This window comes from Rhinatrema bivittatum, chromosome 7 (assembly GCF_901001135.1).
Source record: "Rhinatrema bivittatum chromosome 7, aRhiBiv1.1, whole genome shotgun sequence".
NCBI lineage: Eukaryota > Metazoa > Chordata > Amphibia > Gymnophiona > Rhinatrematidae > Rhinatrema > Rhinatrema bivittatum.
The window spans coordinates 221754836-221779741 of NC_042621.1; the positions used below are offsets into that span (position 1 = coordinate 221754836).

Below are 24906 nucleotides of genomic sequence, written 5' to 3' on the forward strand. Positions count from 1 at the left end.
CCGTGCATTCTCAGGAAGACCTTTCAGGTTTTTCTGAGTTCTGAGAGAGCTTTCTGTCTCGTCACCATCAGATGATGTCACACCTTATGGCTGATTTATCCTGCTGTCTCTGGAGAACCCTTATTACAAGTAAGCAAGTTAGTTTTCCCCCATTCCTTTTTTCACTGAGTTTTAATCTGCAAACTCATTCAGTGTGATCTTTCTTTTTGCAAAAATGACATTCTGCCCCTTTAAATCTGTATACAGAAAGTCAATGCTATCCTCTGCAGCTAAAAGATGGGTTTGGAAGCACAGCTGCTTGGGTTGGTTGCTGAAAGACTTACTTATTATGGCCGATAACATCTACACTGGTTGCTGTGATCTTGATTTCCTTTGTGTGCTGCAGCACCATTTCAAGAGCCAAAGCCTTTTCCTAAGCTATTAAAAGGGTCAGATTTGACTAAGCAAGGAGATGGCACTGAAGTGATTAATTCTGGAACCCGCAGACCAGATGGTCACAAAGCAAGTCATTCAAAAATCTGCCGAATTTGCAATGCTCTGTAATTCAGCTTAGCTATATAAAAGCTCTCATTAAAGCCTTGATTTTATTTGTGGAACTGAAGAATTTGTACAATGAAGGAGTAGATGAGAAGCGGACTTTTAGTAATGCTATGATCTCATCCATTATAGTGTTTGATAAGGTTAGTGAGTCCAGCAAACGCATGATGGCATATGTTTTTTCTCCACACAAAGTCAAACGAACAGGCCATTTCTGTACAGGGATCTCAGTCTTACTGGTTTTCACATAGAATGACAGTCTTCTTGCATAAGAATTCTAGGCATTGGGCTGTCCCAAATGAAATTCCTGAATGTAACCAATAGTGCCCTTAACTTTTATTTATTTATTTATTTGAAATCTTTTCTATACCGTCGCTAGTTCATATACCATCGCAACAGTTTACATGTAGGCACATAAATTAATGTCGGTGAGGGCGTACAATAGTACATTCTAACAGGTGCTGCTAAAGGTTCGGTTACAATATATCATTAAAGACAATCAATTGTTTAGTGGGGTAGGTCATGACCAATTGTACCAGTGAGGTACTGTTTACATGTAAAATTCACTATTCATAGTGTTATAATTATGTTTATAGTGATGTAGAGTTCATGGACCACTCTACTGTACAATCCTAAACTGCAGGTGAATGTGCTACTTTCATTTCCACACACTGTTCTGCTCTCTGAGTGTTGGCTGATTGTGCTAGACTCACTGATTTTTCTCAACTTCTCAGCAACAGCAACTCCTGAGTCTCCTCTAACCAAAACACCTTGTACTATTACAGGGTTGTCCAACTCCAGACCTCGAGAGCCACAAAGAGGCCAGGTTTCCAGGTTATCCACAATGAATATGTATGAGATAGATTTGCATACACTGCTTCTATTGTATGCATATCTATCTCATGCATATTCATTTTGGGTATCCTGAAAACATGACCTATTTGTAGCTCTCGAGGACTGGAGTTGGCTACCCCTGTACTACTAGAATTGAAAGGGACCCAAATTGTGATGGTCTCCCCACTTGTTTTAATGTGTTAAACTGCACTGCTGTGAAGTGACCACTGGATGGCACCCAATGGAGATGTTGGATCAAGGGAATTTGATTGTCAGGATATTGTAATGCATCTGAGTTGGTGTTCTGGGTGAAGTGATGCTCCCCTTTAAAAGTGATGGAAGACATGATTGATGGGGCAGTGTCCAGAGGATGTATAAATTCTGGGTCAATTTGGTGGGAGTGGCACTTTCTAAGTAGGAACTTGGGAAAAGAGGGACCTCCTGTAGTGGCCCTGGAGTAGCCAGCCTGTGGGCTGGTGACTTCTCCAATATGGAGTGGACCCTGCATGGGCTTTTCCCCTCAAGGATAAAGGCCTGAAATCATAGAGTGGGGTGGTGGCAATTCCTCCCTTTGCGGGACTAGCTGAGGAAGGGGAATAGGAAAAGTGAATACTCCCCAAGGAAAAGAAAACCCGAAGGAGGAGAGGAAGGGGTGTATTAAGATGAGAGGAACCCCGAGGAGACCAGCAGTGTGGACAATGATGGGGAGATCCTCCACCATATTAGAGGGAGAGATCCAGGATGAAGAAAGGTTTGGTCCTGAACTTATTAAGAGCTCTTGGGATCGGGTGTGAGTGACCGGAGGGGTTTTGAAGATGCCTTGTCTCACTATATGGAGAGAGGGTGCTAGAGGGCAAGAACTTGTAAGTAGCTCCTAAGGTCAAGGGCAGATGGTTTAATAGGTAATTGTGATTTGAACTCTATGTCCTGTTTTAGAGAAGGAGAGAGGAAGAAACTGGGAGTCGGAAAGAGCAAATGGTAATAAGAGAGGATGGGGGGGGGGGGGCTGGGGATAAGTTGGGGGTTCATTGCTTGTGTTTTTTAATTTTGTCTTTAGCATTTCAGTGTTTCATCTGTATTAACTTTGATTGTACTATGTTGTGAAAAAAAAATAAAGATATTTAAACATAAGGGAGGATGGGAAAGATCTAAATTCTGTTCAACTAAAGAGTGAAAGCTTGGTACTTTGATCTTATGGTAAACAGTAGCCTTTGGTAGTGGATGCTTTATTCCAGTGGTCCCCAACCCTGTCCTGGGGGTCCACCAGCCAGTTGGGTTTTCAGGATACCCACAAGGAATATGCATGAGAGAAAATCTGCATGCACTGGGGCCCCCAGGACTGGGGTGGGGACCACTGCTTTATTCTATGTATCCCATGAGCTCTAAGTTGTACATAGTGAGTGGCTGTAAGAACCAGAAATAAAATTAAGAACTTGTTTTACCTGAGCATGGTGTGACTATGGTTAGAGATGTTACTTATGCCAAAGCTTATGAAAAAGCATGGAGATCAGGTTCATGGAGGGGAGAAGGATGGATTTCTCCCTGACCAGCCAAGCGAACAACCTGCTTCTATCTGGATCCACTTCACTGTCTGCTTGACCAACATTTTGAACCCACCAAATACATTTGAGAGTCTGTCCTCCATCAAGTAAGGATAATACCTCATAATTTTGTGAACCCTGGCTTAGATAGGTTACACTGGTAAACCAGACATGACGCCAGGGAAGTGTCAGGGAACACTATACTCTCTGACAGCCATCCAGTCTCTGTGAAGACTCTGATGCACAGAGCAAGGGACAGTTTAGTGGCACCCTTACAACGCGTTGTTTTGCTTATTCAATAACCAATAATTGTAAGCAGTTATTTTGAGTAGCTAATTTGTTTGACAGGAACAAGTAATGTTTCACGTTCAAAATATTTATACAAAACTGGACAGCACTGGCAACTTTGAAGAAAAGTAGATTTTTGAGTACAATTACATTTATAAAGATTTCTTCAATTTGGCCTAGAAAAAACAGCGTTCTTGGTGGGCTGTATTAATTCTTATTGCACAATATGAGGATTAGGCATTGCAAACGTGAGCTTTCACCAATATTAAGACTCTTCTAATAAAGCACTAACAGTTTTGCAGTGGCAGGTAACTGCGTCTGAATTAGGAAATAGTTAATAACAGCAGCTCGATGCAACTTGCAGTTTGCGTCCTCCTCGGACAGAGGGCGTTCTCAGCTTCAGGCCAGCTTCGCGCGTTCTCTCTCCCGGGCCACTACTCGAGGCGTCAGAGTTCAGAGGGTACCATCATGGCGCGTGTGTGACGAAATCTGAAGTGTGGCGCGTGTCGGCACTTTCAGCTCGGGTTGCTGCGTGCGCGCTTTGCTCTGTCTGGGCTCCCTTTGTCTCACGATTGTAGCGGTGACTCTGCGCTTCTGGCGGAACGATGAAACCGGTATGTGAATGCGCAGGGCTCCTTTGCCCGTGGTTTATTCTCTTTTAAATGGCGTGAAACTGGTCGGAGTCCCAGTTCAGACTGATTTCTGGGTTGCAGTTTAAATGGTTGAAATGGGTGTGAGCCCCAGTTAAGACAGGTTATAGGGTGGGAGTTTAGATATTGGAATATTTAACTTAGTTATTTTTACTATTATGTACATATGTTTCTTCATTTTATTCTAACCACTTTATGTATTACTTTGGCAATGTTTTATTTATGCCAGTAAGGCTGCTGCATTCTCTCTAAATACTGTGTGACATTTATGAAAGTAAAGAAAATGCGGAAACCTAGTCTATCCTATGAGGAACAGAATCTTAATGTTTAATTGAGAAACATAATGCAACTATGAATTTTAGGCTGCTAATCTCTAGCTGACGTCCATTGAATATTCAACAGAAGATGTGTCAAGGCGGACATGCTTGGCACTTTCTTTCCCCAGCTTAACCCTAGCACTCTTGCCCCCTTCTCCCTAGCCTGGCCTCAGCACAAGCAGATCTGCTGAGTGTGTGTACGTTCCTAGGTCTCAGGCGGATGCAATATCGTGTGCTGGAGCCAGGTTAACGAGTGCTTGGGCAAGCGTTTTTGATCAAAGCATCCACAACATGCATAGGTAATAGCGCTCATCACATGCAAATTCCATGTAGATGAAGCTCTTAGCTATTAACCCCAGGATACAAAAAAATCCCCCAGCGCCTGAGGTGCCCTTTTTATCCTGTCGAATTTTATGCCTGCTCGGAGCAGGTGTAGAGTCTACCTGTGCGTTAAGGGCTTAACTTAAAAACAAACGGGCCAATACAATAAGGACGCGTAAGAAAGAGTGCGGCAGTGCCGGGACGACCCTCGTTTGCCGCGTGCATGTTTTGGTTCACAAGCCGCTTGATTCAGTATTCAAATTAGAGACAGATCCAAATGGCGTCCAAAGAGCGTCAATAAAGCGGTAGGCGTGCGCAATCTATCTTACTGTATACAGCGATATACAGTGCCTATACAGTATCCAGGGTGTGCTGGTACCTCTCATTTCAAATGTCATTTGAAACGTCATTCCACCAGGTAAGTGGATGGTTCTTTCCTACAGATGCTGGGCGCTCAAGGCAGCGGGAAGGTCCATGAACGGACACTGCGACCTCTGACGTCCAGCCGGGTGCTCAGGTTGCGGCGTCCGTTCATGGACCTTCCCGCTGCCTTGAGCGCCCGGCTGGACATCCAAGCCGCGACCTCGGACGTCCGACTTGGACTTCCAGCCGGGCGCTCAAGGCAGCGGGAAGGTCCATGAACGTCTGGGTGGGTCAGCTCTCCCTGCACGGAGTCACCTGGTAGGGGAGCTGGAACTTGTGCCGGCGGTAAATATGCAGGTTAAAGATGCGGCAAATAAGCTGGTTTAAAAGGCGATAATCTGGGCGCACGTTACTGTATCGGAGGGAATAGCTAAATCGATCATTAACATATCATATACATGCGGCGGGCGGAGACGGATATACGTCCATTTCGGCAAGCGGTAAGGATGCGTAAAACTGGATACTGAATCGCGGGTTCACCTTACGCGTCCAAATTGTGCTTCCAAAGCGGGTTAGAAACAGGGTAACTGCGGCCACGCTTTACTGTATCAGCCCGATTAAAAAGCTGCTTTTCTATGGTTCCTCCTACTATCGCCACGATACTAAGATGAACCACAGAAAGCAGCACCATGCAAAAACAAAGTATTGTTTGTATTTTTTTGTTTTTTTTTTTACAGCAATTTTGTGGGGCACAATATACACGCTCAGGGCTGTGTATATTGTGTGTGCATATTGTGCCAATAAATTAGCTGCTGCAGGATAAAATGGGTGCTCATAAATTGAGCGTCAGTTTTGGTAACCTGCATACAAGGGGCACTTAATATTAATTTATTCACTGCTTCACTTACTGCCAATTGGTCCATTCACTGACACTTGCATATTGCATAGAGTGCCCAGGAGAGGTGGATGTGTGCATGTTTAAAAAAAAACGTGCATCCACTTTGGACGCATGTTTTTTTATGCTCATGATATTGCATTGATCTGTATGTGTTGTGCATAAGCTACTCAGTGGACGGCAGGCAGAGAAAATCCTTACTAATTCCCATCTCTTCATTTTTTATTTTTTATGGCTTTTACAAACTTTGGAAGATAAACTTTACTTTAGAGATAGTGGTTTATCTTAATATACAATGAATTTAGCATAATCTGCATGCCTATTAAACAGAGGACTCAGTAACGAAAAGTAAGTAAAACTATTATTATTATTATTATTTTTTACTACTTTCAGACAACACTGATACAATATATTTTAATGAATATAAATTCAAAAGACTTTTAAATTGTAAAATTACTATTTTCTTAGCATTCAGACAGGTTAATCTGCAACCAGTGGGTTATGCACCTCTACCAGCAGATGGAGATGGAGCAAAGCTGACATCACAGTATATATACCCCAGCACTGAAATCAGCCCACCAGTATTCTCCGTCTCCAGCAGATGGTGGATGTGCAGCTTTCTTCTGGGGATTGCTTAAAAAAGAAAAGAAGGAAATTAATTCGCCCCACTCTCCTGTGGTGATACCTTATGGTCCCTCCCTCAGTCGAGTTTTCCTGAAGTGATATCTGTGAATCCTTCCCTTAGTAGAGTGCATTGGTCCGGTAGCTGGTTTTCCAGCGTGGACTTAGCTGTAGAAAGAGAAACAGCTGAGAGGCTGGCAGGTACAGGCCTTTACTCTCCCCCCCCCCCCCCCGCAACTGGAGACTGACTCTACACTCGGCAGGGATAGGCTGAGCTTAGATAAAGAGAAAATAAATTAAAAAAAAAAAAAGAGAGAGAATTTTAAGGAATCTTTATGGTATCCGAGCCTTGGTGCGCCAATCCGATAACTGTTCCTGCCTTCAGGGGACCTTGGGGACTTGTAGCAGCTTGGTGGGTTGAGCAGCCTTTTGGCTAGGCCTCGCTCTCAGGCTTTGCTCAGATGCCGTGTGGTAGGTTGCGGCATTCGCTCGCTTTTGTATGTGCAAGTCTGCCGCGAAACAGTGTTTGACGTCGGTTCGCGCTTGCATGCCCCGGTGGGCACTCAGGTGGGCGCCTACCTGGACCGCATATTGGGTGCCTAAACTTTGGGCATCCTTAGTGTGTTCTTATTGGACAGAGCTTGTTTTTGGGTGCCCTGTCCAGGCTCACTTGTATGAGCATGCAGTGGGGTGCACAATCGTCAGACGCCTTTGGGAGCATGCTGCTAGTGGGGGTTTATCCATGGTGCTGGTAGCAAAGAAGCCAAAGTGCCTTACCCTTTGTGCTGCTTGCCATATTCAGGCATCTCAGGCTAGCGTCCCCTCAGACTTGTGTCAGCGCTGCTTGGAGGCTCAGGGAGAGTTGTCGCCGACTGATTTGCTGAGTCCGGCCCTTCCCAGCATGATGCGGAAATGGGACCGGAGGGGGACCTGTTAGAGGTTTTGCCTGATTTTGGAGCTCCCCTAACTGTTTCGTCAGCGGGGGAAGGTAGTTCAGTGAGCGCAGGACTGACATCCCCTGGTTTTGGTATGGATCCTTTTGCCCTTCTTGTGTGGAATTTTTTCAAGGGCTGAAATCCTTTTTTCAGGCATAGTCAGTAGAGCCGGGCAAACATAAGATTTCAGGATTGCAGACTGCGGATCTCTGCACCTCTGGTGCCACGAGTAAGCATTGGAATATGTCTGTACCTGCTGTGGGTCACGTGGATAGGGACCCAGGTTGCACAGATGATGAAGGCAATCCTTACTCCCGGAAGCTCATGAACCTTCGCCAAGGTTCATGAGCTTTGGCAAAGGTTCAGGCAGCGTCCTCTGCACCAGACAGACCATTGACCGTAGGGAAAATCTACAGGGCAGCTATAAGGGCATCTTGGGACACATTTGCAGAATAATAGAAGTTCTTTTTTTGAAAAAAAAGAAAAAAGACATAACATCTAATACGGGAGTCCTGGAAGCAGGTCTAAGTTGCTCCCACTGCTCTGGTGCATCCCACCTTTTGTGGACAGGTCTACAGGACAAGAAGGTGAAATTTATACTTCCTTTTAATTTCCTTTCCTTTAGTCCTAGCAGACCAGTCTAGGACCTACTCCGAGAAGGGAATACGGTCAAAAAATAAAAAGGGGGGAGTGGACTTTGTGTGTGTGTGTGTATATATATATATATATATATATATATATATATATATATATATATAGATACAAACACCTATAGATGCCTATGGATATATGTAGCCATTTGCATAGGATTTGGAGAAAAGAGGGCCTTTCTCCCAGCAGAGAATCACAGCCCAGGAAGAGGGGATCAGATTGCATCCTCAGTCCATGACCATTTCAATTTGATTATGAAAACAATTTATTCTTGCAGAGTAATGTCTTTGTTACCACTTATCTCTTTGTAGTTCCAGGAGAGCCCTAGACTTTTATAAAAATTAATGGCAAGCGCATCATAACCCAGGCTGAAGGCAGCAGTCCTGATTGTGAACCTGGAATTGGTATTTTGATTTGAGTGCTAGTATAGAAAAAGGAGATGCTGGCAATGGAGGTGTTTTTGTTTATTTTTTAAATGTTAATTAGGGAACCAAAACTAATAATGGCTCCTGGTTCGGCATAGCATCCTGAGAAACAGAGGTTGTACCGGGCCTTGTGTGGGGAGTGGAGTCGGCTCTTGGGTTTTTGTCTCTGCCTCCATCTGTTGGCTGGGAACTAAAGGAAAGAAAATGATCAGGTAAGAACTAATTTCACCTTATTCTCTGGAAATCATTGCCAGAGGATGTGGTGAAAGCTATTAGTATAGTTGCATTTAAAAAAAAGATTGGACATGGTTCTGGAGGAAAAGTCCTTTAACCATTATTAATGTGGAGTTGCAGAAATCCACTGCTTATTCTTGGAATTTTATCTACCCCTTGGGATACTGCCAGGTACTTGTGCCTGGCTTAGCCACGTTTGGAAACAGGATACTGGGCTTGATGGATCCTTGGTCTGACCCTGTATGGCAAGTCTTATGTTCTAATGAAATTCTTCCGGGGTTGGAGCCAAATAGAACAATGTCATGTTTCATAGAGATGAGCTGCTGGCTCTGATCTCTGAAGTTGCTGGGGGTGCTGGATGTTGATTCCATATTTGAGGCAAAGAAGAATCCCATTTTAGTTTCTTTGTGTAAAGCATTATGTGATGCTATTCAAGAATTGATTTATCTTGAATGGCATACCTCGAAAGCAAATTTTAAAGGGGGGGGACGAGCCTTGGAAGCGCTGTACCTTCTAGATCCGGCAGTGAGAGAGCAGTTGCACTTTCTGAAAGTGGAAGCGCTGGTGTGTGCTATCACCAAGCGGATGACTAGTCCTGTAGCAGGGGGAGCAACATTGAAGGTAGTGCAGGATAGGACAACTGAGGCTATACTTAAGCAGGTCTTCAGGTGATGGCAGTGAATTTGCAGATAGCCTCTTGCTGCTCCCTGGCGGCTCCTCTTGCTTGCTTCTCTCTCAGGAAGTCGATGAGTCTGGTTTGAGTTTCAGGGCAGTGATGGAAACAGCAGCCACCTTTTTGGCAGTTGCGGGCTGCAACCTGATCTGTACCTCTGCTAGAGGGATGATACCGGCCAGGAGTCAGCTATGGCTGAGGAATTGGTTGACCGATACAATTTCAAAGTCTGATCTTCTGAAATTGCCTTTTAAAGAACCACTCTTGTTTGGGAGTGAACTAAAAAAAAATGGTCAATGAGGGGAGTGAGTCCCAGGTTCCTTGGTTACCAGAGGATAAAAAGCCGGCGCTGTGCTCATTCAGTGTGAGAGGTCATGCTAGGGGTTTCATACATTTTTGACCCTAGAGAGGAGGAGCTTCTCAGAGGGCTTGACCTTTGGGTAGATCTCAGTCCTGCGTCCTAGGCAGCCCAGATGGGGCAAAGGCTTGAGCGGTGGTGTTCCACTGACCTCCTCAGTGAGGGTGTGCCAACCCCCCCACCCCGAGAACATGAGATAGGGAGTCGCCTGACTCTCCCTTTTATTGGAGTTGGGTCGAGATCACATCAGACCCCAGTGGGTTCTGGAGATAAGAGATGGCTATGCTCTGGAGTTTCCCTGCGTTCATCGACATTTTCATGGTATCTCCCTGCAGCTGTCTGCAGAAGAGGCAGGCAGTGGAATGTACATTGTGAAGGCTCCTCAGCCTGATGGCCATGATCACAGTGCCCATGTCACAAGAAATTACGGGCCAATATTCCATTCATTTCATTGTACCCAAGAAGGAGGGTTTGATTTCCCTGTGGAGCCGATGGCGTTGCCATCACATCTGGTATTAGATACGGTCATGGGAGTCTCCATTCACAGGCAAGCAGTTTCCCGGAAGGCAGACCTAAAGTTGTAAATGCTCAAATCTCATCACTATGGAGTAGTGCAACTCCCCTATGCTTCAGTAGTGGTGGAATCGGCGATGCGTAAAGCCAAGAAATCTCATCCCTGTTCCAATACCCCTTCTAGAAAAGACAATAAGATCCTTGATGAGTTTGGCAGGAAGTTTTTCAAAGGGCGATGTTGAATGCCAGGTTTCAGCAGCATCAATTTTATATCACGCAGTATTTATATGAATGCGTGCAAGCCACTATCTATCTCAGGGTGCAGGTGATTACCTCTCCAAAACTCTTGACAGACCTGGAGGAAGGTCTGCAGCACTTATTAAGAACCATTTATGAGGCCTTTGAAACATCTGCACGCACGTCAACAATTCGAAAGTTCCTAGAAGAATAGCTTGGCTCCGTGCGAGTGACATTAGGGAAGATGTACATGGTAAGCTAGCAGACTGAAACCTCCTTCCAATTACTCATGAATAAAAGGTGGAAATGCTTAATTTACTGTTCTCTTCGCTTCATTTATTGATTAATCCAATATAAGGATTCCAACCTTTAGCGCTGTACCATCCTTATTTGTGGTTTTCATCGATTGAGTATATTGCTCACCATCTCCACTTCTTATTTGCTGAAGCTAGCAGACTTACCATGCAAGGCCGACAATTTGTTTGGGGACAAACTTAGAGAAACTTGTCTCCCAAATTAAGGATCAAAATGTGGCAGCTCTCTCCCTCACACTTCTACATCAGAGTAACAGGGCTCCTCAAGGCACTATTATGGGCAATATAAGAAGCCCTATTATCAATGGTGCCCCTACCAACAATATCCCTCCTTCAGGTCACAGCCCTACCAAGCTTACCAGCTGCCCAGACGGCAGGGGCCACAAAATCAGATCAGAAGTCGCCCAAGGGGCCAGTGGCCTCAGAAACAACAGAGCCCACCCCAAAAATCACAGCAGAATTTTTGAAGGGGCCTGGACTGCAGCTACAACTCAAAGTGGGGGGGGGGGAGGGGGGGCAGGATAGCTCAGTTCTACTACTCCTGGGATCATCACTTCCGATTGTTGGGTTTTGAGCAACATTTGGGATTGGCTACAAGTTGAATTTTAAATGAATTCCATCCCACGCACTGTAAGTCCATTTTGGGACCAATCGCAAACTATACTGTTACAACAGGAAATGGGATCATTGCTCCATCAGGGGGCTATACACATTCTACCCTACTCACAGTGCCACAAGGGATTCTACTCCCAATACTTCCTCATTTTGAAGAAATCAGGTGAACTGCATCTGATCTTGGACCTTCATTCTCTCAACAAGTTTCTTTGGAAGGAGAAGTTCAAGATCTCCCTCAAATCAATTCTGCCATTCCTCCAACCCAACAATTGGATGTGCTCACTGGATCTCAAGGACGCATATTCCTACATTCTGATTCACCAATCCTATTGGCATTACCTATGCTTCCAAGTCAATTCCAAGCATTACCAATACAAGGTTCTCCCCTTTTGGCCTTTCGTCTGCCCCACAAGTTTTTACCAAATGCCTTGCCGCAGCTGTGTCCCATCTCCGTAAAAAGGGAATCAGGATTTTTCCCTATCTGCACGACTGATTGATAGTGTCTCCACATTCAGAAAACACTGCAACTCCATCTAACGGACACAATTATCTGCCTAGAAAATCTGTGCTTCATCATAAATTACGAAAAATCGAACCTTCATCCTACCCAGATCTTACAGTTCATAAGAGCAAGGACAAACACTGCACTGTACAAAGCCTTTCTTCCGGAAGACCAAGTCGGTTTCCTATATTTGGTAGCACTTCACCTATACCAGCAATCCAACATCTCTGCACGGGAAGTTCTCACACTGTTGGGGCACATGGTTGCAGTGATTTACATTGTCCCACATATTCACCCTCATATGTGTCGTTTGCAGTGGGGCCTCAAGTCCCAGTGATCCAAGTTCTGTCAACCAATTTCCAACAAACTGGCATTAACGAGGGCCATGAAGCTGGACATAGCCTGGTGGTTAAATCTATCATCCTGACAGTGTGTGCACCATTTTGCCCCCCAGTTCATCACCTTATATTAACAATGGACGCATCAAAGAAAGGGTGGGGAGCGCATATGCATGGATTGAAAACCCAGGGCTTATGGTCTCAGTCAGAGAGCAGATGTCAAATCAACCTGCTGGAATTAAGAGTGATTTGACATGCTGTTAGCATATTTACCCTTCAGCTCCAGGGCAGAGCGTAATGTTTTATTGTAACTTTTTCTTCTACGCACTTGTTATACTTTTGTAATGTATACTCTTACGTTTTAGCTATGTACGTTATAATGTATTGCTCACCCCCTTGTTTTATGTAAACCGACATGATACGAACTGCCGTGAATGCCGGTATAGAAAAACACAAATAAATAAAAAAATAAAAAAATGATACACACAGACAACCAATTAACAATGTTCTATGTAAACAAGGAAGGAGGGTCAGGTTCCAGAATCCTCTGCAAGAAGGAAGTCCAGATTCTATAATGAGCAGAGGCTCACCTCATCACATTGAGGGCAACCTGTCTGCTGGGATTTGTGAACACAGAAGCTAATAGATTAAGCAGGATATTCCATCCCCACGAGTGGGCCCTACACCAGTAGGTATCTGACTACCTCTTCGCCAGGTGGGGGAGACCATGGATAGATCTGTTTGCAGCGGAGCACAATGCAAAACTAAGCCATTTCTGCTCAGTTTACCTGAGCCCCAGGAGATATTCACAGGATGCGTTCCTCATTCCCTGGCAAAGGGACCTTTTCTATGCATACCCTCCGATACCCCTAATATCTCGGATAATACAGAAGTGTATAGCTGACAACACAGATCTCATACTAATCGCTCCGGCTTGGCCAAGACAACCATGGTACACTTGTCTAGTTCAACTTTCCATTATTCCCTTGGTAAACAGCGCAGACCTCACACAGGAGGATGGCACCTTGTTACATCTGATGCAATCCTCCCTCCATCTGACAGCATGGATGTTGAGAGGAGGGTATTAGAACATTTCAATCTGCTGCTGGGCATTCAAGATATCCTGTTCTTGGACAGGAAACTGTCAACAAGAAAAAACTATGCTTGAAAATGGCATAAATGCCACAATTGGTGCAGGTTAAGAGACATCGTTCCTTTTTCCTGCAGCCCTGAACTCCTATTTGCATGCATTGTTCATGTCAGGACTGGCAACCTTTTCCATTAGAGTTCATTTGAGCGCGATAGCGGCATACCACATTGCAGAGGAGGGGGTTTGCCATTTCAACTCATCCATTGATCTCTAAGTTCATGAAGGGACTCATTTACGTCCATCCTCCAGTCACCAAGCCACCCATTCCATGGGACTTAAATGTCATTCTTGAAAAGCTCATGCTCCCCCCATTTGAGCCACCGGAGACAGTGGTCATGAAGTACCTTATATGGAAAGTAGTTTTCCTGGTTGCAGTAATTTCAGCAAGATGAGTCACTGAACTATAACCATTAGTTCATTACCCCCCTTACTTGCAGTTTTACCATGACAGTGACCTTATGAACGCACCCATCCTTCTTACCGAAGGTTCTATCAGCCTTTCACTTGAATCAAACAATCATGCTACATTTTGTCCAAAGCCTCATACTAATGAAAGGGAAAAATTACTGCATACATAGGACTGTGAAAGAGCGTTGGCTTCCTACAAGAGAACAATGCATCCAACTTAACAAACTTCTCAGCTATTTGTCTCATTTAACCCAAATGTACCGGGTCTCCCGGTGGCAAAAAGAACGATAGCAAATTGGATAACTTATTACATTCAGTTTTGCTACTCTTCCCTTTTTTTGCAACTTATGGACTCAGTCAAAGCACATCAAGTGAGAGTTGCAGTGACATCCATGGTGCACCTCTTCAATGTTCCACTTCTGGATTTCTGCAAAATGGTGATTTGGTCGTCTGTACATACCTTCACATCTCAGTACTGCCTTGAGCAGCAAGCAGCCTCAGACAGCGTGCTGGGTGCAGCAGTATTGTGTAATACAGTTGGAGGTCGAGGCAGTCCACGCACTGGGCAGGTTGCGTGCACATCAACTACGGATTGATACCCTACCACATTCGCATCTCTGGAGTGACCAAGTGAACTGTGGTTTCCTGCAAACATTAGCAACCCAGGGCTGGGGTCTCCCAGAAAGCATGGCTAATTTAGCCTGTTTATTGACGGAAAAAAAGTTTGCTCACTGTAAACGGTGTTTTCCATAGATAGCTGGATGAATTAGCCATGTGGCCCAGTCCTCCTCCCTAGACCACCTCTCTGCAAAAATTACTTCACTTAATAGCTTGAATATCAACGGAGGCGAAGATGGATTCGTGCAAGAAACCACTGCGTATAAGCACAGAGCAAAGCTCTGTACACTTAGAAAGCTCTACTCTATGCTGCCAGAGGATGTTACCCAGAAAGCATGGCTAATTTATCCTGCTATCTATGGAAAACACCGTTTACGGTAAGCACATTTGCTTATTTAACAAAGCAAAAATAAAAATACTTTGTCAGAAACACAAGGATGACAAGAAACAAAACATACTATATAAGCACAAAAAATTGCAGTACCATCAATAAATTGTCCTCACAGTTAACAATAAAGAAGCAGAGAGAACTATGAGAGATGTAAACGTAATTTTTTAAAGAATTGCGTTAGCAAGAGGCAAATAAAGGAGCCTCTTACTTGAATAAATTCAAGACATCTAAGACATCGTGGAAATAGGAGAAGACGTTAACATTTTCCTAGCATTCAGAAAAGATTTAAGTTGCTCAGGAGAGAAAAAAAACAAATCAGAACTATATTTCACAATGCATGCATTTACATGGGTATCATAAAGTAAATGTGGCACCCAAATACAAAGTGTCTTTCCTTAGGGCCAGAAAGCCCCTCCTTCTTACCCGGGTGACTCTGGAAATACCAGGAAATATTCTTACTTTCTGACCATGAAAAAGGAAATTCAGATTTTTAAAGTACAAAGACATTATAGTGCTAAGGTCGGATTCAGAAACAAAGGAAATTAGGAGGGTTGATCTTTCAATAATTTCTGGACCTGATGACTCCAAGAATTTGGTCAAATTAGCCATGGGTATTTATTCATTAACATCTTGTGTTGCTTGACCAGGAAATTTGAAGTGAAGTTGGCAAAAAGGAAATCTTGTTGATTAGAGGAAACTTATCAGGCAAAATGTCTAGGACTTCAACAAAATATCTTCTTAAGGTCACCATAGGCAGTTCACTAATAATGTTAGGAAAATTCAAAAGTCGCAGGTTAAACCTACTTGAAAAATTTTCTAAAGACTCTATACTTCGAGAATGTACACAACGGTCCCAAATCATAGTAATCTGAACCATTTATATCTTGGCCACATCTTGATTTAAGATATCCAAGTGGTTCCCATGCTCCTGAATGTTTATAGTGTCTTATAACCTGAGAATCTAATCTGATCAGAAAAGAGTCCATCTTAGAGAAAGAAACAGGCAAGACTTTACTGAATTGCTCCATGAGATCCCACTTAGCTTCTACCGTTACCACTGCAGGTTTTTGACCCCTGGAAAGTGACTCACCCAGTTCCGCACCAGTGGAAATACCAGCCCCAGCAGCCAGAGAAGTAGTAGGCAGAGATATCTACTCTCGTTTATCTGGGCTTACAGCGGAATTGAGGGCAGTCAGACAGGCCATAGTAGGCAAAGATGCGGCAATCTCCTCTGTTCCTGCCCGCTCAGATGCCAGAATTGCATCATTAACTAGCGCCAGCACGATTCCGAAGTAGTCCTCTAGTCTCTGTGGCGGTGGTATGTCTTGATCCCGGGGCCGAGGGAAACCTTGTCTTCTGGCTGGCTTGCCCTCCCTCACCCAAACTAACAATGGGGATCACAACTCCAGGCGAAGAAGGCTCCGTGGACATGAAAGACCGAATGGTCTGCTGACTGGTAAGTGACCCGGATCGGCGGGGAAAACCCAAACTTTGCCGTTCCTCTTGGGAGCCATAGCAAAAAACTATGAGTAAAATACAAGATACAGAGACAGCATCTTCCCATCTAACCTCTCATGTCCATCTTGCCTCGTCCCAGTGGGGAATGTACACACTTGTTTTTTAATAGTGTCCACAGATAGGGAGAAATCATCTAATCTTTTACTGACAGTCCTTTCTAACAACACGATAGCCCTTCATAAATCTCCGAGGTCTATATTAGCAAGACACTGCAAAACATACTGCATAGGTGCAATAGGCTGATGGCCACCCGACTGTTCCAAGGTATCTGAATATATTCCTTGCACTTCGGGTAAGTACTTGGTGGATCAAAGTCTAAAGCTTTCTGCAAGCCTGGAGCAGCTGGGGGAGTACAATTCTCGGGGCAAAGAGTTGTTTCAGTCTCTCTAGCAGGCCAGACAATGCTCCTTCGGTGCCTGCAGCGAGGGCCATTCCTGAGTGGTCTTGCCCTAAGGAAACTGTAAAAGGCTGAGGAATAGTTTGTTGCTGGGGAGGGCAAGAAGAAGAAGAGAAGTCTGAAATTGACCTCGCTGCTTAACCATGATTAGGTACTTCTGAGCCAGAAATCTTAGTCAAGAAGTCGGACATACAAAATCTCTGAGCTGAAATCCAAATCGGGCCTAAGGGGCGCGCAGCTTGGGTGCGCCGGTGGTGGCACGCCATAGGCCACCTCCTTATGGGTACTTGCCAGCAGCTCTGGATGATGTCGGCCTTGCATGGGGAGAAGGGAGCCAGGCAGACAAAGATGTTCCGGGGACCCAGGCAGGCAGCAGAGAGCCAGAGAGAAGTCCTTCGGACCCGTGATAGTGTGTTCCATAGTGGAAATTTAAAATAAATGAGCGCACAAAGGGGTTGAAGTAGCACAAGCTTAAAACTTGTGAGCAGTATAGTACCAGTCATCAAAGCTTCAAACCTAATTTCCTAGCGTGTAGCCAGATGGACTCAGAACAAGTGGGTATAGTGTGCTCGTGCTAGCAGTTGGAGACGGATCTGACGTCAGCACAGGTACATATACCCCCACAGGAAGTGAGACAATTCAGTAATTTCTGTCTCCAAAGCAGTTTGGAGAGCCTGCACGCTCGCTGAGCATGTCTTCCAATACTACTTTCTACTTCTATATTCTACTTACTAAACTTCTACAGACAACAAGCCCCGCACTCCTGCGGTGATACCCTCGGGTCCCTCCCCCAGTTGATTTTCCCGGGGTGATTTCCGTGATCCCTCGGAGGTCTACGCCTCGGTCTGGTGGCCGAATCGCGGCAGGGATCTAGCCCCCGAGCGAGAAGGGCTCTGGCGTGGCGGAGAGGCGCCTCGGTCCCAGCGTGGACTTAGAGGCAGCGGTGGCATTTCCTCAAGCACGGTGGTGAAGGTATTTCCCCTCTCCCCCGCAGCCGGAGACCGCCCGGGTTTCAACTGGGAAGCGCCGAGGATCAGGTAAGGCGTATATCTCTTACTTTTTGGTCTCCAAGGTACGAGGATCGGCGGCGTTGCCTGCATGTGGCACGCCGTGGAGGTCGCCATTTTGTTGGCCTTGTTCAGGTATTGAGCGCCCATGATGAGCGCCCATGATAGGCGCCCGTTGATGAGCGCATATTGTATACTATTGAGCGTACATTGCTGACCGCACATTATTAAGCGCATATTGTATATTAGTGAGCGTATATTGCTGACCGCATATTATTGAGCGCATATTGCTGACCGCACATTATTAAGCGCATATTGTATATTAGTGAGCGTATATTGCTGACCGCATATTATTGAGCGCATATTGTATATTAGTGAGCGTATATTGCTGACCGCATATTATTGAGCGCATATTGTATACTATTGAGCGTATATTGCTGACCGCACATTATTAAGCGCATATTGTATATTAGTGAGCGTACATTGCTGACCGCATATTATTGAGCGCATATTGTGTATTATTGAGCGTATATTGCTGACCGCATATTCTTGAGCGCATATTATTATTAAGCGCCGGCGTCCTGCATTCACCAGCCGCGATGGAACATTTAAACGCCCTGGCGTCTCCTGTGGCGGCGCCGCCTGATTCCGGCGTGAAAGCTCTCGGCCTCTGCTCAGCATGCCAGCTTAGAGTCACGCACAGCGAGGAGCCAGACTCCCTTTGTGCCCAATGTGAGGAGGCAGTGGGAGCCTCGGGCCAGGACCAGTCTCAATCAAGGTTTGCTGACAGTTCCCCAGGGGCTACCCTGGATCTAGCGGGCAGTCTCGAACAACCTGGGATCCCGGGGGACCTGGTACCCCGACGACTAGAGACCACTTCCATTTCCTGGGTGGATCTCTTTAAGGGGATCCATGCCTTTGTACGGATGCAATCAGCTTCCCATCCAGGCCCTGCTGCTGCTCCAGCTGATCCTGCCCCTGGACCTTCGCGCCCTTATCGTGGGCACCCGCCTCCGGGCAGTCCGGTTCAGGCGGACTCTGATGTCTCGGAGGACGAGTCTGAACCCCCCGAGGAGGGGGAACTTCCCTCTGGGATTGAGCCATATCTAACCATGAGGCGGTTCTTTCCCAAGGAAGATCTCTCCGACCTGGTATCTCAGTGCCTGGCGGAGTTGGCTATTACAGGCCCTAGCACTACAGTGCCATCTACGCAGAACCCTCTACTGGAAGGTCTTCGTCCTACAACCCGCCATTTTCCATTCTTGCAAGCAGCACAGCAGCTGATAGATTTGGAATGGGCTGCACCAGCGGCCTCATTCAAAGGGGGTCGGGCCCTGACGGGTATGTACCCCCCTGGACCCGGCAATCAAGGAGATGCTGGCGTGCCCTCAGGTGGACGCCTTGGTTAACGCTGTGGTCAAGCGCACTACTATTCCAGTTGAGGGGGGGGGGGTGGCCGGCCCTCAAGGAGGCTCACGATCGGCGACTGGACGCCATCTTGAAACAGACCTTTGAGGTGGCAGCTCTATCCTTGCGGATCGCAACCTGCTGCACAGTGGTGACGCGTTCCTGTTTGTCACAGGTCAGGAACAACGCTCCGGCAGCGGACATGGAGTCAGCTCTCTCGTTCCTCACGGATGCCACATCCGACCTAGTCTGTACGACAGCCAAAGGGGTCTCATCCTCTGTAGCTGCCAGGAGGCAGCTCTGGATACGGAAGTGGTCAGCCGATGCTCCTTCAAAGACACGCCTCACCAGAATGCCCTTTAGGGGTTCTCTCCTGTTTGGCAGCGACCTTGATAAACTGGCCAGCACATGGGGCGCCTCTCCAGTACCTCGACTGCCGGAAGATAGGTTCAAAAGGAACCAGCGTGCCTTTCCGAGGCCTTCCAGAGGTAGAAGCTCTCAACGCTTCATTCCCTATAGGAGTCGCTACCAGGCACCTTGTCCTCAGGCCAGGAACCAGTCCTTTCGGACCAAGCAGCAGAAAAGGGGAGCCGGCTCGGGTTCAGGGCCCGGCCGCGCCTCCCAATGAGAATCAGCCGATCCATCCGGGGGACGGAGCCATAGGGGGCAGGTTAACCCTCTTCTACCCCAGATGGGTCGAGTTTACGTTGGATCAGTGGGTCCTCGCCATCATCCGAGAGGGGTATTATCTGGACTTCCATCATCTCCCTCCGGACAGGTTTGTGGAATCTCTCTGTCCAATCCACAAGAAGGCAGCATTGGAAGCTACCCTGGCGAGGCTCCTGTCCTTGAAAGCCATAGTCCCAGTACCTGCATGGGAAATGGATTCTGGACATTATTCCATTTATTTCATGGTACCCAAGAAAGAGGGCACTTTCCGGCCCGTACTGGACCTCAAGTCAGTCAACCGATACTTAAGGGTCCCGAGGTTTCGCATGGAAACTCTACGCTCCGTCAAGACCGCAGTACAGCCAGGAGAATTCCTCACGGCCTTAGACTTGTCAGAAGCCTACCTGCATATCCCGATCCATCCGGATCATCAGCGCTACCTACGCTTCAAGGTTCTGGGACGCCACTTCCAATTCCGGGCTTTGCCCTTCGGGCTAGCCACGGCGCCGCGGACCTTCACCAAGGTGATCGTAGTGGTAGCAGCGGCGCTCAGACGGGAAGGAATCCTGGTCCATCCCTACCTAGACGATTGGCTGATCGGGGCGAAATCGCGAGAGGAGAGCCATCGGGCAACCAACAGGGTGATCGCCCTTCTGGAAAGCCTGGGATGGGTAGTCAACCTAAACAAGAGTTGCCTACAGCCTTCCCAATCACTGGAATACCTGGGAGTCCAGTTCGACACCCAGGCAGACAAAGTCAGTCTCACCACCAAGAGAAGGTTAAAACTTCAGACGCGTCTCCGGTCCTTGATGGGAGCCAGCCGGCCCATAGCTTGGGATTATCTGCAGGTTCTCGGCCTCATGGCATCCATCCTGGAAGTGGTACCCTGGGCAAGGGCCCATATGAGACCTCTACAATGCTCCCTGCTCTCTCGCTGGAGCCCCCGCTTCCGGAATTACTCCGTGCATCTACCTCTGCCAGCCAGAGTGCGGACCCAGTTACGGTGGTGGTTGCAGGCCAACCACACGAGCAGGGGGTCGAAGATGTCCTCCCCCAAGTGGATTCTGCTCACCACAGATGCCAGCCTGAGTGGATGGGGAGCACACTGCGAAGAACTCACCGCACAAGGGCGGTGGAACATCAACCGTCTAGAGGCACGGGCAGTCCGGTTAGCCTGCCTGCAATTTGCTCATCGACTGAGGAACAGAGCAGTCAGAGTGATATCCCGACAACGCCACCATGGTGGCATACATCAACCGTCAGGGCGGAACCAGAAGCCGACAGGTGTCCCTAGAGATAGCCCCGCTGATGGCTTGGGCAGAGGCGAATCTTCAGGACATCTCCGCCGTCCACATTGCCGGGAGGGACAACACCACGGCAGACTTCCTCAGCAGAGAAAGCCTAAATCCGGGGGAATGGCAGCTGTCGCCCACAGCCTTCCAGATGATTGTGGATCACTGGGGGATTCCGGACATGGACTTACTAGCGGACAGGTCCAATGCTCAAGTACCCAGATACTTCAGCCGCAAGCGAGATCCGTTCTCTCACGGGATCGATGCCCTGGTTCAACCATGGCCTCCAGGGACCCTGCTGTACGCTTTTCTTCCGTGGCCCCTGCTGGGCACCCTTATCCACAAGATTCAGAAGCACCGGGGCCTAGTTCTTCTGGTGGCACCAGACTGGCCAAGAAGACCCTGGTATGCGGACATGAGAAGACTACTGGCAGGGGAGCCCCTTCCCCTGCCTCCTCTCAGGGACCTGCTACGTCAGGGTCCCATCCTCCACGAGGATCCGGCTCAATTCTCTCTTACGGTCTGGCCATTGAGAGGGCTAGGCTAAAGAAAAGAGGTTACTTGGAGCCGGTGATATATACACTCCTCCGAGCTCGCAAGTTTTCCACTTCCCTCACCTACATAAGGATCTGGAGAGTATTTGAAGCCTGGTGCGACACTCACGGCACCAATCCACATGCGACCACAATCCCTATTGTTTTGGATTTCCTGCAGGATGGGCTTCAGAAGGGTCTCTTCCTAAGCTCCATCAAGGTTCAAGTGGCTGCGCTGTCTTGCTATGGTCCCAGGAGGGATGGCAAGACCATTGCCACGCACCCGGATGTTTCTCGCTTCCTGAAAGGAGTCAAGCACATTCGTCCGCCACTGAAGTGGCCAGTGCCTTTGTGGAACCTCAACATAGTTTTGGATTTCCTCACGGGATCCACCTTCAGACCCCTTCGGGGCCTGTCTCTCCGTTCTCTCACTTTGAAGGTAGTGTTCTTGCTGGCTGTATGTTCAGCACGCCGCATTTCGGAACTACAAGCGCTGTCCTGCCGTGATCCCTTTCTTAGAATCACTCCAGAGGCTATCCATCTTCGCACGGTTCCATCCTTCTTGCCTAAGGTAGTCTCACAATTTCACCTCAACCAGACCATATCCTTGCCAACCACGGCAGGTTTGAAGAAATCAGAAGAAGGGCGTTTGTTACGCCATCTCGACATCGGCAGATTGCTGCCCAGATATCTGGAAATGACAGAAATAGTACGAAAGACGGACCATCTGTTCGTCCTTCATAGCGGCAGGAAACAAGGAGAAGCGGCCTCTCGGCCCACCATCGCCCGCTGGATTAAAGAAGTTATCAGAGCGGCCTACGTAGAGGCCGGGAAGTCACCACCTCTACAAGTCAAGGCTCATTCTAACAGAACCCAGGCAGCATCGTGGGCAGAATCTAGGATGCTGTCGCCTGCAGAAATATGTAAAGCGGCGACATGGTCCTCCCTCCATTCCTTCTCCAGGTTCTACCGTCTGGATGTCCAGGCCAGGGAGGACACAGCATTTGCGAGGGCGGTCCTACGCGGTCCTCAGGCAGCCTCCCACCCAGTCCGGGAGTAAAGCTTTTGTACATCCCACTTGTTCTGAGTCCATCTGGCTACACGCTAGGAAATGTTGAGATTACTTACCTGATAATCTCGTTTTCCTTAGTGTAGACAGATGGACTCAGCATCCCGCCCGGCTGCCAGTATACATGGGTTTCACTGATTCAAGGTAAGCCTTATCACTTCTTACATGAGTGCGTCCACTCTACCAGGTGTCGACGCCTTCCGGTTGGGAATGCTGGCGGTCTCCAGCTACTATCAATCGGTAAGGGGAATCCTGTTTTCACTATTTCATTGATCGTCAGTACACATATATCCATAACAGCTTTTGCAAGGAAGATTACTGAATTGTCTCACTTCCTGTGGGGGTATATGTACCCGTGCTGACGTCAGATCCGTCTCCAACTGCTAGCACGAGCACACTATACCCACTTGTTCTGAGTCCATCTGTCTACACTAAGGAAAACGAGATTATCAGGTAAGTAATCTCAACATTACTGTCCATTCATGCTTCTCTCTCATACACAGAAAATGGATTAGTTATGAATGTTTTTTTTACCATATGTCTGATTTATGCACAATGCACATATGTTTTGCAAAATTAAAGAAATTATGACATTTGGTTTTCAAAAATAGATTCTCATCTTTGACAATAATGGAAGTTTAATGATGTTGCCTTTTAGAATGTGAAGGGAGTACACAGAAGACCTAATCAAAAAATATATATATGATATGGTGAAGGGTAATACAGTAATAAATTTGGAGTGAGCGGGCTATAAATCTCTTAAAAAAAACCAAAAATATTTGAATGCAGAACACTGTAAGCTTATTCAATAGTATGCCATCTAAGCATCTGGAGCACTAGCATTATAATTGTATTAAAAGATTTATAGCTCCCTGGTATGAATTATGCTGCTGTTTACATTTATTATCCCTTATTGATTGGCACCTCCATCTTCTACAATGCAAGGGTTTTGACATTTCTCTATAGTTCATGTATTATCCGCAAGCCATGCCAGGCCACATTTTAATGTTAATCTGATATTACAATCTTTCAAATCATCCTCATTTTCATTTCCAAGCAGTACATCCTATCCAGTCATGTTGGTGCAATATACAATTTGACTAGTGCACTAGCTGACAGTTGCACATGTTATTTCTAGCTCTGTATTGATGCTTTTGTCATAACTGCAAATATTTTAAAAAGGTCGGACAGAATCTTCTCAAACATGTTTGAAATCCCAGGCAGGCCTTTTGGGACCCAAACTCTGGGAAATGCAGGTACAAGTGCTTCTGTCTTGAAGAGCTTTTGCTGAGACTTGAACTTTAAGCATTAGTACATTTTAGCTAGTAGTGTTTGCTCACTGAACAGAGTCTTGTGAAGGATGTATGAGGAGTTATGTGGATGTTAATTAAATGAAACCGGGAATTTCTGCCACAAAAATGTTATTGGCAATTAGCTTTATTATCTGCTTCCAGTCCAAGGGGGTCTTTTACTAAGCTGCGGTATTTTACTGAGTATCGCAGCTTAGTAAACCCCACAATATATTTTCCCTGGCGGTAAAATAATGTGGGGGGGAAAATACCTCAGGTTAGTAGCCCCCACAAATTCTGCATGATGGCCCCACAGTCCGGGAACACCATCTTGTTAAAGGGTTTGAGCAGCCTGAAGTCCCTCCTCTCTAAAGTGTGAAAAAAAACAACCCTGGGGGTCTTGTGAGATGCCTGTCCCTCCCCAGTGCAAGAATTAAAAAAAAAACAAAACAGGTGCAGGCCCCTCTCAACTCAGACCCTTTGACAAAATTCCCCCATTCTTGGGCTCAAGACATCACCTCACCCTAGCCCTCCTCCCAAATCCTTCTAGGTTATACCTGTCAAACCCTAGTGGTCTAGAGGGGTCCAGAGCGCCCCATAGACTCCAGATCCTGTGCCAACCCTGAATAAATGTGCCAGCTGGTTTTTTAACTTATACCCCATTTTTTCAGGGATGGCACAGGGCCCGGAGCTTCCGATGCTCATTGGGCACCTCTAAGCCAGGCTTTGACAGTTATGGCATGGGGAGGTCAGGGGGACCATGGAGGCCAGAAACGAGGGTACTTTGTCAAAGGGGAAGGTCCTGTGCAATTTTATTTTTATTTTTTTAATTCTTGCACTGGGGCCATCTCTAGGGGGAATGGGGTGGGATTGAGGGGTTCTCACAAGACCCCTGGAGGGCTTAGGACCACTCGGGCCCTGGGATATGTGTTTAGTGTTCCGATGCTCCCAGGGAAACTGAGCTACAACTCCTGAGTTGAAATTCATATTCATGAA

At 46.6% G+C, this 24906-nt stretch overlaps 1 protein-coding gene across 1 annotated transcript in view; it reads left to right on the forward strand.

Annotated features, from left to right (window-relative positions):
• The first annotated feature begins 3600 nt into the window (after positions 1-3600).
• NOC3L (NOC3 like DNA replication regulator) overlaps positions 3601-24906 on the forward strand; it is a 180870-nt gene continuing 159564 nt past the window's right edge. Inside the window, exon 1 of the mRNA XM_029609874.1 lies at positions 3601-3814. Within this exon, the coding sequence (XP_029465734.1) occupies positions 3806-3814 (9 nt within the window). The 5' untranslated portion in view covers positions 3601-3805. The remainder of the gene's footprint in view (positions 3815-24906) is intronic.